General features: G+C 39.7%; 1 protein-coding gene across 1 annotated transcript in view; it reads right to left on the reverse strand.

The window, feature by feature from the left end:
- The window catches only part of TUSC3 (tumor suppressor candidate 3), an 82,580-nt gene that overhangs the window by 55,731 nt on the left and 12,018 nt on the right, over window positions 1-14,831 (reverse strand). The window contains exons 3-5 of the mRNA XM_044455202.1: window positions 9,148-9,265; window positions 6,462-6,602; window positions 3,283-3,423 (exon numbers count right to left, since the gene is read on the reverse strand). Of these exons, the coding sequence (XP_044311137.1) occupies window positions 3,283-3,423; window positions 6,462-6,602; window positions 9,148-9,265 (400 nt within the window). The remainder of the gene's footprint in view (window positions 1-3,282; window positions 3,424-6,461; window positions 6,603-9,147; window positions 9,266-14,831) is intronic.

The raw sequence follows: 14,831 nt of genomic DNA on the forward strand, positions 1-14,831 counted from the left end.
TAGGGGGAAAAGCTATTTCCCAAAGCAAAAGCTCACAGGCTCTTCAAACCCATTCTCTGAAAGGCAAGTAGTGAGGCCCAAGCGCCTCAGGTGAGCCTGTGGTCAACAAACCCAGCTTTGACCTTCCTGCCCACCCATTCCCTGGCCAAAGGTGTATTTGCCAGTGGCAAATGGAAAGAATCTTGCCATTTAAATTTCCCATAGTGCCTCAGAGTCTCGCTACCTCAGGCATTCTGGCACACCGCGAGACATTTAAAATAGCAACTTCCCAGAGTAGTGGAATTTTAGAAGGGCATACAAATGGAATAGCAGCCCACACCTGTGGATTCAAATAATCACCAACCATAATGCAGGGACCTTCTTTCATCTTCTAATTGTGTTTGCACGGACAAGGATTCTCCATTGCTAACCAACAAGCAGCATGTCAGAGAATGGGAATGGGGACCGAATAGAAAGGGAGTAAATGTGGCTTGTCAACTATCTGTATGCCAACAAACAAGTTAATGACTGTGTCACTCCTCCTAAAGCTTAGTGAGCTTAATGCACATATATATGATAATCTCAGGTCCAGCAGGGAGCAAAATGCAGCTTGTGGTTAGAACTGTGTGAGGCTGCAGACAGCTCTGAAGCACAAGCTGCCTATTGATTGACATGAATCTGGTTAAGAGCTGTTTCGACAGCCATGTACCTATTCCCCATTTGAACAACTGCACAGACTAGACTGCGCCCTCTTCTCACCATTATAATGGATTAACTATGAATAAACAAGAAGCTAGGATATAATTATTGTGAAAGCTAATGAGCTACATTAATGGGCCATTTGAATTCACATGCAGCCTGGAGGCAAAGGGAGTTCATGCCGTTATATGAATCCTCTAGATCTATGTCAGGCTGATTAGAAAAGCAGGACACATGGAAACTAACAGCAATCTGGACTCATGGAGAAAGCTGCTCTTCTTTTCAATTCCTCCACAGCTGCTTTTGTTTTCACAATGCTGCAAAACTCGGCTCATTTTATTGTGTCCTTTATAACTTTTTGCCCTTGTTAAAGGATTCAGCACCGCTTTCCTGTTCATGTTAGTACATCTTCAAGCTGTCTCAGATTTCACTCCATGGAATCTAATGCTCCCAACTCCAGTGAAGAAACTAAATATAAATCTCCTTGGAATGGTGCTCACTGATATACTGAATTTATTTTATTTATTTATTAGAAGGTTTTCTATCCCGACCCCTACAGAATGTCTTGGGACGGCTTGCAGTAATTCCACTTGGTTAGTTTCCACTAACTGTGTCTGCATCTGCTAAAATCTTTTTATGGTTACTTTTTCATTCCAGATCTTTTCATTCTACCATTTTATTCAAACAGGTGAAATCTAGGAAAGGTGAGATATATTCAGGTAATTGCCTAACCTACCTTTCAGAAAAATCACACCATAGAAACACATGGTAGAAACACAAATTGTAGTTGGTAGTCATGTAAACTTAATGTCTTAAAAGTGAAATTGGTTGCTCTCACATCCCATCTACAAAAATAGCAACAGCCCTCTTCTGTTTCCTATACTATCATAGCAAGAGGACTCCATAAATACCTTTGTGAAGCCATATCAAAACTACGTGAAAATGGAGTTGCCAAAAAGAATAGCAGAAAAAATTCAAGAGAAAACAATGAAGCAACCCCTAGATAAAGAGTATTTGCACTCCCTTGTGTCTCAGAAAGCATACCAATAAGCTTCAGAGAAGATCCTTTCCTTAAAAGAAGTAAAGTGCTGGGGGTTTTAAGCTCACTAGTTGTAAAACCAATAATGAGCCCATCACTGAATCTTAATATTCCAACAGAAGATCTCATCCCTGTCATTCTTCCTTATGCAGATAATGATCTGCTAAATGGTGTTTAGAAATTACTGAATAAATGCAACATTCCTGTATCAGAGGATCTGAGCAATTCAAGAATATAGATGGTTTTTGAAAAGATTATATGCATGTTAAGCCAGTTGTTAAGTATGCAACTTTCTTTACATAGTTCTTGCTACCTTGCCTTTTCATTCTTAAGCAGAAAAAGTTTGAATATACAGGGAAGGCTTTCTCCTGTACTTTTTAGCTGCACCCAAAGGAAGAAAAGTTTATGTATCTTGGGTCAGGTTAACACATCTGTATGTCTTTCAAGAATTGCAACTGAGACCAAGCTTGTTCAATCAGCAAAGGCCACCATTATCGAATGGAGTAGATGGACAAAAACAAAGCTGGATTTCTATTTTAGACAGACAGACAGACACAGGCAGACAGACTGACCAACCAACCGACCGATGTGGGGCAGACCCTATGAAAAAGAAATTGAAAGGTAAGTTTGTACATGCTGTTTCTGCTTCCAGTATGGCGTGCCAGTTTTTATTACTGAGGCAGGGAGTACACAAGAATAGATGGAAGACTTTAGCACATGGGGAATATAGATACTACTCTAAATGGCATGTTTTCTGCCTTGGCATTCCACCATATCCATCATTTGATTGTCTTCATAGGCTGCAAGGGGAAGGAGAACAAGAGTTTGATTTGCTAACCTCCACAATATTTTAGAATAGAATTACCTTTCCCTCATGGTTGAGAGAAATAAACAGGACAGCAACAGCAGTATAATATTGAAATGAAGTGTTAAACCACACAAATTCATGATAAGGATAAAAATGGTAAAAAATTAAGGCAGATTCAGGGAGATAAACCCTGTGATGCTGTATATTCCACCACTCCCGGACAGACAGTATGCAAACGCTTTGTTCAAGTACCTAACATTACCTGCAGCTACACAGCTCATGATATTTTTCCAAGCTAACTTTCCAAATGCCTGGCTCTGTCTTCAGTTGCCATAAACAGCTTTATTTAAATAAACTTTATTTAAATATACAATAAATAAGTCACAATCATAGTTTGAATAGCAAAAGCACTGGCCCTCTAATTCAAAGCAACAGTGAGTCATAAGTTAGAATCCTCATCTCTATGAACTTTAGAAAAGTGTGTCATTTTAGCCAACTTCTACTAACAATGCTTGAACCCCTAACAATTAACCAAGGGATTGGCAGCCTCTTAATTGCATGCCCTTCCCAACTAGCCGTGTTTATCGCCCTTGAGATTTGGCCCAGCTGTTTCTGTTTTGATTTCATAACCAATGCTGCCTCTCTCTAACCTATTTATTAATGCAGTGCTTTCTCATTAACAGTGCAAATGGGACTGGAAACCTTGTTATATGAACAAATAAATGATTGAAAGAAACATTTTTAAAAGTGCCCATACCAGTGCTGCCATTGCCCAGCCAGTCTTGTTGTAGATGAATTCCAAGTTATTTCGCCGCAAGTAGAGCAAACCACCAACCAAGGACACCAGAAGGGCCAGTGCAATAGTGCCAGAATAGTTTGGTGGCCTAAACACTCTAATCTGTAAAACAGAAGACCAGCAAGTATTATTCTACTTTCGTGATGTAACAGTATACACATTTCCAGTCACAGGTTTCAAATACTAAGCAGAGGCTGCTGCCTACAGTGATGGGGGCGGGGAAGGTCCCCATACAGCCCAATCAAATGGAATGATGCAGCTCTAGATTCAAAATGTTCACTTGTTTACAATTTTGAAAAATCTAACAAAAAAGAGAGATCACTCAATCAAGTCCTGTGAGTTTGGAGGTAGGGTACAGGGGGACATAGCCTTCCCATATTTTTTCCAGAACAATCAGGATAGACCATACTACCTTACTTCGAATACTAGCTTGGTAAAGTAGCATAAAATGCTGAACTTCTATTGTTGAACCAGGACTGAGCAATACATTCTGCCCCTCTGTCTTTCTCTCTCTCTCATGTCTAAATGGAGATTTGGTTTGTGAAAACAACAAATCTCTTTCCACTACTGATTGACTGTTATTATATTTATATCCTGCCTTTTTTCCTTTTAAGGCACTCAAGATGGCTTACATAATTATCCTCCTCCTTTCAGTTTTATCATCATAACAATAACCCTGTGAGGCTGGTTGGGCTGAGTGTCTGTGACTGGCCCAAAGTCACTCAGTTGGCTCCATGGCTGAGTGCAGTCTAGAATCAAGATCTCCTGAGTCCACTCCAGTACTCTAACCACTATGCTGCACTGGTGTTATTTATATCCTGCCTTTTTCTTTCAAGAAACTCAAGGTGGCTTACACCATATTTTTATTTTAAAATAAACTATTACAAATTCATATTCTCCATTAGGAAGCGGGAAAGAATCATTGCATACAGCTACCCAGATCACTACAAAAATGTAATAAAGCATGCATAACGTACAAGGATGTGCCCAGCTGTGCTGGTTGTTGGGTCAGGAGCTGATGGCAAACCCAACCTGCACATTACTCTCACAGCTTCCAATATTTACTGAAACCCATCCCCAGCCAGCATAGCTGTGACTGATATGGAGGGGCAATATCAGAAGGGCACACAAATGATTCTGCATGCGACAACTGGAAGATAAATTAGCAAGGTGCCTAGATGAATCCAGTCACACCAATTCTGCATAAGAAAGAAAGGAGAAACCTAAAATAATGGGGGAGGAGGTGGCAGTAGGAAATGGCCAGAAATAGGAACAACTTAAGACTTTTGTCCATAGATACAACAGGAAATATCAGTTATGATGTTCCCTGTGGAAAACCAGGAGACAGAGCACAAGAACTAAGAGCTCATATAATGCCTTAACAACTCTTAGGATACTCTGAAGCAGATTATTGTTGTGAGGTTGCCTACCTCTTCCCTCACCTTCATAAGTCCCAAAGTGAAACCTCAAAATGCTGTTCTTTTATTAAAACTGGTTACAGAACAGTAGGCATCAAAGAAGCATCTGTCCATACAAGTCCATATAAAACCAAACTGAAACTTTTCCTTCATCCCTCTTTTTCTATAAATCTTCTGAATCCACCTTCAGGGCAGCTCCTGCTTGTTGTGGTCTAGATGGAGCGAATGTCAGACACTTTGTAATTGGTCTACTCAGTTCCTCTGTCATTTCATGACTGGGTCAAGAAGGTCTTCTTCTACCTGTCCCTGCCCCCAGGCCCCAAAAAGCTTTTCTCCCTTCCCAAGGCAGGCTGGTTCTCACACTCTGATAAACCTAAACAGGTTTACTAGGTAACCCTGAAACTGGCAAGTCCTCTGCCCTCTTTGCTATTCTGCCTTCTTCTCAGAATCCGATGAATCCATCTGAACAGACTGTGATATGTGAGAGCTGGATCCCCTCTCTACAGACATGTACATCAACTCTCCTTGTCTAGACACGTATGTATAAGATAAGTGCTTTCCTGTACCCTGCTTTCCTGAAAAGTATCTGACATGAAGTTAGCATTGAAAAAATTAGGTACATTGTTCATCGTTACTAATACAATGACTGCCTGCATACTGATTTTCTGTATACATGATAGTCAATCTTCATATGGCATTTATGAGGATAGTGTTATTATATGGCATAGCCACTCAGTAGCATTCGACTTGGCTCTGTCTATCTGGTGCCAGGAGTTTCTTCTGGCTGTTTTTGCATTTATTGGAGAAACAATAAGTGCCTTGCTTAAATTCTTGACTGGTATGGCCTCAATGGTATTACACTACCTTTGGAGAGCAGCAAGATTATGCTAGGTTTAGCACAGACACAAGCGAGAGGGTCCGGCAAGATGCTCGTCTAAATCAGGGAGGCAAGCTGAATGAACTTTCACTGGGAATCTCTCCCATGCAAGACTCAGTGAAATGGAAAGGGACTGTACAAGGGTTCCTGTGTAACTTCATTTGTTTCTGTGAGCTTTGAACAGAAGTTTCTGGTAAATTGCAGCTGATTTTTTTCCCGGACATACAGACTACAGGACCTATTTTTAATATGAAATTAAGTTTCCCTCCCAGTCACCACCCTGTCCCTCCACCCCATGCATCAACTCAAGTTGCTTTTAGCATTATAATTATTAGAGGAGCTTCCTTAGCATCCTCTCAGTCAGATGGATTATTATAATTCTAGCAATATCCCTAGTTTTGCTTTAAAAATGGTTTCATAACAGTGTTCTTGCCTATTACAAGTGTACATAGTTAAATAAAATTCTTCAAAATATTTAACAATTGCACATCTAGAACATTTTAATCCTTCAAACTTGGAATAAGCAGTATTTCATTTACATGCTCACATTAATAAAATAATTGGAACACTATCATTCCTCCTCTTCTGTTGGAAAGATTAATATTTTAGTTATCAAAACAGAGTGAAAGACATCTTTTTGTGTTGGGGGTTGTTTAGCTATCAGACAGTGATGAAATAAAACAGCTGGCACTTTTGTTATTTTAATGGATTTTGTGGAAGACTCTTATGGGAAAAAGTCCCTTGGAGGCAGCGGAAGGTGGGGGAACCACAGTTCCTAGGTCAATTTGTCACAGAACATGAAGATAAGTGAGGATCAGTCTCTTAACTTTTGTCAAGTGACTTACATGAACATCAGTTCTGTCAGCTATCCACTTAGCTAACTGTTCTGCTGCGAATCCAATTCTCTGCAGGTCAAATGTGTCAGCTCTCTTGGGCTTACCTTTCGGAGGGAAATGCATGAACGTTGGAGCAGAGTTCATATTGAGCTACAACAGACAACGGAGACGCCATCAAATATTAAATAAGCATACCTGTTCTTTGCCTTTGTCAATCTTTTTGAGTACAGTTACAGTATCGAAGAGTACAATATATAAAATTTAACTAGCTGGCGTTAAAACAATTCACTAAGTTTCTCTCGACCTCCGGCTTCAACATGGGGATGATAATACCAAATTACCTTGCAGGGCCATGGTAATCATTAAGTGTTAAATGCATGTGGAACAGTGTATATTCTAAAGCACCATATAAATGCTAAATATTATAATTACTTTCCATGAATAAAGTGCAGGATTGTTTACTTACACATACTCTACATTTCAAGACTCCAAGGGATATGTGTAAATAAGGCTGCACTGAAATTTGGAAGAAGGGATGGGAGACAGAGCTGCATGCTAGCAAGAGGGATAGAACAAGATTGTTGCTAATGATATATACATACACAGCCACTTTCATTACCAGAGCTGTATGCTTGCTACACAACTAAATTACGTTACATAAATGCATTATTTAAAAACTGCAAATTCAAATTATGCACAATGATCAAGTTGGATGTTAAATAATTGGATTTATTCCAAGTACAGCAAATTCTCTTTCTCCACTGAATATTTGTTGACAGCCCAATATGTTACAAAACAGCAAATATGTGCATCGGCTTATTTATTTATTTATTTATTTATTTATAAATATTTCAGAAAGCAGTGCATAGCCTTGTTCAGTAAGACTGAAAGTTGCTTTGTGATGCAGTGAAAGTGAGGGCTTTCCCTCCCTTTCTGTAAGTCAGCAGATCAATTGACCTGTGAGCTAAATTACTCAAGCAGTGGCAGGGGAGAGGAGGAAGAGCACATAGGGAAGGGACAAGTATAATGGCAAAACTGCACATCGCAGCAAACATAGCATAGCCACCAAAACCAGCATTATGCATTGTCCCACGCAGCAGGACACAACCACGAAGAAAAGACATACATGGTGCAGTGAGGTCACAGACCATTGATATAGATCATGTAGAAAGTGCAGACATGGCATGGAGAGCCTGTTTTAGAGAGCTGCTCTGTGTCCACTCTAACCTGTAGTTTGACCTTAAAAATTTAAGTGCCGTAAAAATATTTAGCTTATGCTCCCTTACATCAAATTACATGTTTCCTCCTATTTATTTGTTTGACTTGTGCGCTGTCCCATTGGCCATAAGGCTCTCTAGGCGGCTCACAACATGTTATGCAACAAATAAACAGTTCATAAAGTATTTAAAACAATACATAATAAAAACCATAGTAAAAAACAAATCAATAATAAAAATACACATAAATTTGAGAAATCTATTTAAGAACATCTTAGAAAAAAATTAAATGCATTTAAATATAATTAAAAAGTACAAGAGATAAAACCTGGTGCTAAAATCATAAACCAAATCATAACATGGCAGCAGCAATTGAAACCATTAACCTTATGTTAACCTCTCTTATCCTAATAGACTCTGTATCTTATGGTCAATTCTTAAGCTATTCCCCGACTGACATAGCAGCTGACTCAGTTGACAATCCAAACTGGTACCATACAAGCTCTGTTCCCTTCTCCTCTTCTCCATACCTGTTCATAAGATAAAGATTTCAGGGGAAGAAAACAATTCTGCATTATGTATGTACTTAGGGAACTACTTTGACCTGTTACAAATTAGGGGAACAGACAATCTCTTATTTAATTATAGATTGCCACATGTTTGGTACTTCAGCTCCTGCAAGGTCCAGCCATCATGACCAGTGGTCAAGAACACTGGAAAGTGAAGTCCAAAATACAGGGTAATCTTCTTTCTGCCTACCTCAGGTTAAGGAAATTGGACAACACCAAATAGTGATAAATATATTAATATGTGTAGGCACCAGATGCATTGTTTTACAATGTTTCTCTGGTAGTAGCTAATGCAGTGTGTTGATTTTTGTACATCGGTAATCTCAAACAAACAAAAATCTATCCATTTTCTGTGCTTGTGCTTCCCCTTAAAAAGGAAAGTAAATAAACAAAGCATTTCTGAAATGTTAAGGCAATGAAGGGCATAATCCTACTGGGATGCATGCTAAGTCCCCAAACTCAGAGGCTTACAGGAATCACATTCAGAGTGGAAAAAGCAGTAGAGGCAATTTCCATCTCCCCGACCTCCCTGGTTTGCATTTTCACTCAATGCACTTTTTCACCCACTTACCTGAAATATTTCAGAGGGAGAGGGAAGCAACTTCAAGGAACCTTGTATCTTGCCTCCCCAGTCTCCTTCTCTTCTCCCAATATGCTCCCTTGTACCTTGGAGAACAGCTGGTGCCATTCTTTCCATGGCAGCTACAAGGGGGCAGGGGAGTAGATCTACAAACCACAGCTCTGAGGATGGAAAGCGTGATCCAACTTCCATTCTGGGAAACCAAAAAATCCTACGGTCCTCAGACACTGCCAAGAGGTAATATGATTGTCCTTGAAGAACATTAATACAGGCCTTGAAAAAGAGATCCATAGAGAGCAGTTCTGTAATTAAACAAGTCCCACTCTTACCTGCTGAAAAACGTCAGCGCCTTCATCATAATCAACTATAGTGAAGAAAAGTTTGTTTGAAAAGGCTGAAGAGTAGCGCCATGAGTTTGCTAACACCTGATATTCTTCATTAGCTTGCCTGTAAAGTCACAGAGAGGCACACAGTCAACTTTAATAACCATACAGGTTAACTTGACATTAAAATGTTATATGCATCATTTCCCCACAAACGCTAGCTTGTATTTTAAAAAAGCCTGTAAAATTTCTGTGAACGAGGCAGTACAATTACACAACAAACTGGTTCATCAATAGGTCTTGCAGAGCCAGGATATGTAGACAACTGAACTCTAAATGGTCTATTTTCTTTACCAATCTAGCATACGTTATAAGTTGGCAAAGTGTTTGTTCTGCATGGATTTTTATTAGTTCTTGCTTCCACCACTATCAAACTTGTAGCATCTGCTTTGCTTACTCATTTTCCAGGCTCCATCCCTAAGAAATAACATCAGGTCCTATCTCCTGGCACATTCTGTAGAATCCTTATTTTAATCAGTCCAAGACTGGAGAATTTGTACTATTCTCATGTGCCAAAAGCAGATAGGAAGGTGACAAAATGAAATACGCTGCACTGGAGTGTTTCTTGGCACAAGTGCTTGTTTTAGCTTGCCTGTCTGTCGCACATATAGCCCATCATATAGAGCTGCGTATCTATGGATGGGAAAGAAAGGGTGGTGAATCTGAAAGTTTTCAAGGTGGGGGTATATTGGATTATAGATTTATTTTATGAACTGCATGGCACACTGGATAGAAGCCTTCAGCATGGCACCTCCCTTTCTGTGGACCTCCCAGCTCAGGTTGTTTTCAGCTTCTCCTGTGGAAATCTTCATTTCAAGAATCCTTCCTGGACTGACCAGCCAGAGTTTTAGTGCCATTTGCTTCCTTTCAACAAAAAAACCCTTTAATATGGGGGTTGAACCTTTTTTATCGTATATCTGTGGAGTCACTTTGGATGTGGAATGGTATAGAAATGTTGTAAAATGACCAAAAAGCAGAGCATTCCTCAAGGGTGCTTCTACAGGAGATGCATAACACTGTACATCACTGAAAAGAACATCTGATAACTGAAATGTTCCTCCAGATCTGCATTTTCTTCTGGGAACTATCACTGCATTTCACAAGTTGAGTCCAACAGTGCAACATTCAACATTTATTGCTACTGTAACTTTAAACCTACTTAACTGTGCAAATCATTTGTAAATTACAAAACGTACAGGGAGTTTCATTCCTCAGGAATTTCTCAAAATTATTTTTATACCTTTCCATACATATTACCAAATTTATTGAGCGAGAGGTATGCATTGCACTGAGGTCTTATGTTTCAAAAGAGCACAAAAATGAAGTAAACTGAGACACAGAAGAACGTATACTAATTCATCTGCACATGCACACATATGTATTCACATATGTATTCAGAAAACAGTTTTGACTTTCAGGGTAGACCCAGAGTCTATAACTTCTCTTTGCCAGGAGTACAGGGTTGAAAGAAATAGACCTCCCCCCACCCTACCCCCCCAAAATATAAAGATCTGTCTGTTGGCTTCTCAGAATCTACTTGTAGGTACAAAAACTAAAAAATAAAGTGAGCGGGGAAGGGAATGCTCTAGAAACTTGCTATCTTGCCATCAAGTCCCATTCCTAGTGTTGCAGAATATCCTAGGGAGCCATATTCCAGGTCTCCTGGTGGCTCTCTAGCATTTTCCAGGAATACTCCAGGAGTGGTGCAGTTCTGTGCACTGGATGTGCAAAAAAGCTACACATCCCTCTTTTAAAAAGGAAGCATATCCTTTGCAGGTTTTCAGCTCAGTGTTGAGTAAACTTTCAGTGCATATGATGGATTGATTGAACAAGTAATTTCGTCTCCTGCTTTGTTTTACAAAGAGCAAGGCTGCCTTTGTATTGGGTTTCATACCTAACTAAGAACCCACAATTATCTGAGTAGGCTTGATTACCTGCACTAGTTCACGATCTTGCTTCCTTTATCTCTGTGTTATTTAAGATCTGGAAAGATTTGCAGTTATTCATCTCAGGAAGTAGCAGAGTTCTCAGGAAGAAAACTGTCTGAAAAATACTTTTGGCCAGAGACTCCCTGTTCCCATTAAAGTTTAGGTGGAATTACATCTCACTGTATTCAACAGGGCTTACTGATCAGGCAAGTGTTCAAAGCAACATGGCCAACTTGCAGTCCAATACACACTGGCCTGGATGCAACCTCTACTGAATAAAGTTGGATTTACTTTTAAGGAAGCTTATGTAAAATAAAGCCAAATGTCACTGTGTAAATTTCAGCCACAACCAAGGGTCCTTGGCCTTTTGAAGAAAACAGAAAATTGCTCCTTTGAAGTTAGCACAAATTGGAAATACATTCTCTCTTTCCTTCCCTCTTTCAGCTCCCTCTTCTCTTCCTAATCTTCTAAATCCATAACATTTGTTTTCAAAGCACAACTTTTAACGGTATTGGATAAAAGGATTTTAAGGGTGTTACAGAAAAAGGCACCACCATCATGTGTGCGAAAAAGAGGACCAATAAAGTGTTTTGTCAGTAATTCTGGACTTCCCATAGGCATTTGTTTGGCCACTGTGGGAACAGAAAGCCAGGTTAGACAAAGCTATGGTCTGATCCTACAGGGCTCTTATGTTCTTAGATTTATTTTCAAGGCACTTTTCCAGTGAAGTCTCCTCAACATCACCAACCATTTACACCTGTTAAAAATGCACCCTGTTCCTTTCAAACTCTGTAAGCCCTGACAAATTAAACTTGGATTGAATCCTTACATATTTATGACTATATATGAGGAAGGAAAAAATGCAACTCTTGGGCTTAGTGGAAGACACATATTAATCAGTTGCTGCCACCATCATAGATCAAACTAACCTTCATCCTGTGAAACACAATTCCATTCTGCATGTGATGTGCCAGCTACTGGGAAGCGGGCAATTCCAAAAAACACTGGCATTCTCCTTGCCAAGATTTGCCAAATATGACCTTGCTACGAATTTTGTTTGTTTTCTAATTACGGCCACATTTAGGCCCAGAAGAGCAACAGCCATTCAAGTCAGATTAATGCAATCATTGCTAAACAAATAAAAAGGTAAAAGATACTGAAACTAAATAGAACTCTGAATGCCGTTTTGGAAGAAATGCGCATTTCCTTGTCTAAACACAGCATTGCGCTTCCTGGGAAAAGAAAACCAATATCTCTGCACCATGATAATAAGCCAAATAAAGACCCTCGACACTGAACACTCATTTGGAGTCAAAGGAAAGCAAAATGTTTGCTTTTTGCTGTCAGCTGGTGAGCTGAGACTTATTTCCTTCTTTCAAAATCCCATTTAGGGGGCAAGGCTGGAAAGCCTGGCAGCTCTCCTTGCTAGTGGAATCTGTCACTTCCTAATGAACTGGTCCAGCATCTTTCTTGGCAGCCTGTAGAGGGCAGTCAAGCAGCATCAAATGGATCCTGCCAGGACTTGAGTCATAACTGTACTTGTGTAAACCGACTATAATGGAAAAGTTCAGGTTTTCATAAAAGAACAAAATGATAACATCACTTAGCTCCAGTCTGATTTTCTTTATACTTGTCTACCAGAATATATTTTGTAAACGCATAAAAACATTTAGGTAATATTTGAGAGTCAGTAAAAATCATTATATTAATGCATTTTCTGCCTTTAATTAAGTTACCTGCTAGTTCATATTTACCATCTTATTGGAAGACATCAGTAACAATTTACGCAAAGAACAAGTGGCAAAATGCCCAAGATAGCTTTGCAGAGTAAAAGGACAAGAAATGTTTAGATGAACTATAAGAGCAACAGGCGCAACACTTGTATCCTGAGCTGAAACCTGGCAGTTACTTCAGGAAAAAAAATTGCATGGCTGAAGGAGGGACAGGGAGAGTTGTATGCATTTCTCTCAAGAGGAATTCCCTACAATTTTTCCCTGGTTATGCACCCACGTTTCTCCAAATCTACTCAGAAAGATTTTGCATTATGCTTCCTGACTGGCCCGCATGAGGTCACTGGCAAACTAAAAGTCATAATATATTGTCATAATATAGATGCAAGCAATACAACTACACTGTTTTTATTTTGAAGGATCTGCTAAATTGAATTGAATTTATTGCTTTTCATGTAATGTTAATGTTTTTGTGAATATTCATTAAATAGTGTTGTTCTGTGCTTCACATTTTCATTGTATCATTGTAATGTTTCATTTACTGTTTTTATGGAGATATATATGGAGCAGAGCTGTAAGCGTATTGGTCCGGCCCTTAACAACTGTCAAAGTTTCTCATGTGGCCCCACAGGAAAATTAATTGCCCACCCCTGCTTTAGAATGTGATGGGTCTCGGAGATGAATAGGTAGGAAGTACTTCACACTGTAAAGAACTGCTTTGCCTAGTGCATCAGACAAGTGGGGCCTGCAAGAAAACATGGCAGCCTGATATGCTCCTGTTCGGTGCTTCAGCCAGGCTTGCCAGCCATGTTCTCATCCAGGACACATCATTCCATTCCCCTGCCCCATCGGCATTCCATGCCACTGAGTATGTGAAATGCTCACTGATCTGTTTGTTCTTGCTTTGTAATTTTTTCTCCGACTGCTGCAAAATTTGAAGATCCACCCCCACCTCCACAAACCAAGGACTACACCTTATGTGCTCCTTCTGGTGTACAGACTGTACCCCCTTGGGTACACAAGTCTGTACACTCTGAAAGTTAGTCTGTTATTAGTGTATGAGGAGAAGGCGAATAGAATAGAGTGTTGAATAGAACTAGGAGAGAGGCGGGGGAAAGGGAACCTGGCGTCAAATCCCTGCACATTCATGAAATTCACCTGATCTGTTCAATGCATCTCATAGATTACTGGTGAGAGCAAATGGGACAATCCTACATATGCTGCTCTCTTGGGTGGAAAGCTGGGGTATCAGTATGACTGGGTATAGTTCTGCCTACCTAGCCTTCTTTTGGCTATTTTTGTGCAGTTAGCTTAAATTAGACAAAAATGCCATTTGTGCATGAGGTCCAGTATTTGCTAATCAAAGTGGGAGTAACTCAAGACTTAGGAAGAGCACCTCATGCCCATGACTGGGTTCAGGCAATAATGATAATATAATGTGAATAAAATTCACATAATAACCCATATGCAAGGCTTGGTAAGGGTTGTCATTGATCCATGGACTGTTGTTGAAATGTGGATCATCATGTTATCTGAACCTAAATGTACAAACAACTCATGACTTGTTAACCACAAACAACCATGATGAGAATCCATGGTCTGTTATCTCAGCTGGGTTCAGAGAATGCAATAACCTATGTTTTGGCAACAACCTGTGATTCAATGGCAGCCCACAATCAACCTATGCTCAATCCTGCATGTGGGTTATCCTAGTGTGGGTTTTATCCCCTGCAATAAAAACTGTTCTTTGGGTAACCAGGCAATGAAGCAGTACTAAAGTATATTTGCAAGGCTGGAATAATGATGCTTGTACATCATGGCAGCGGCAGGCCCATGAGACTTCAGCATCCCATTCCCGAACACCTCTCTTGACTGCCCTATGAACAAGAGATGGGCTAATTGCTTTGCTGCCTCCTGGAAATTTCTTTGCACAATTATTCAGTTGGAAGGCAAGATGGCAACATAAAAATAT

The sequence above is a fragment of the Varanus komodoensis genome, unplaced genomic scaffold (genome assembly GCF_004798865.1).
Source record: "Varanus komodoensis strain SLA01 unplaced genomic scaffold, ASM479886v1 scaffold8, whole genome shotgun sequence".
NCBI classification, from domain to species: Eukaryota; Metazoa; Chordata; class Lepidosauria; order Squamata; family Varanidae; genus Varanus; species Varanus komodoensis.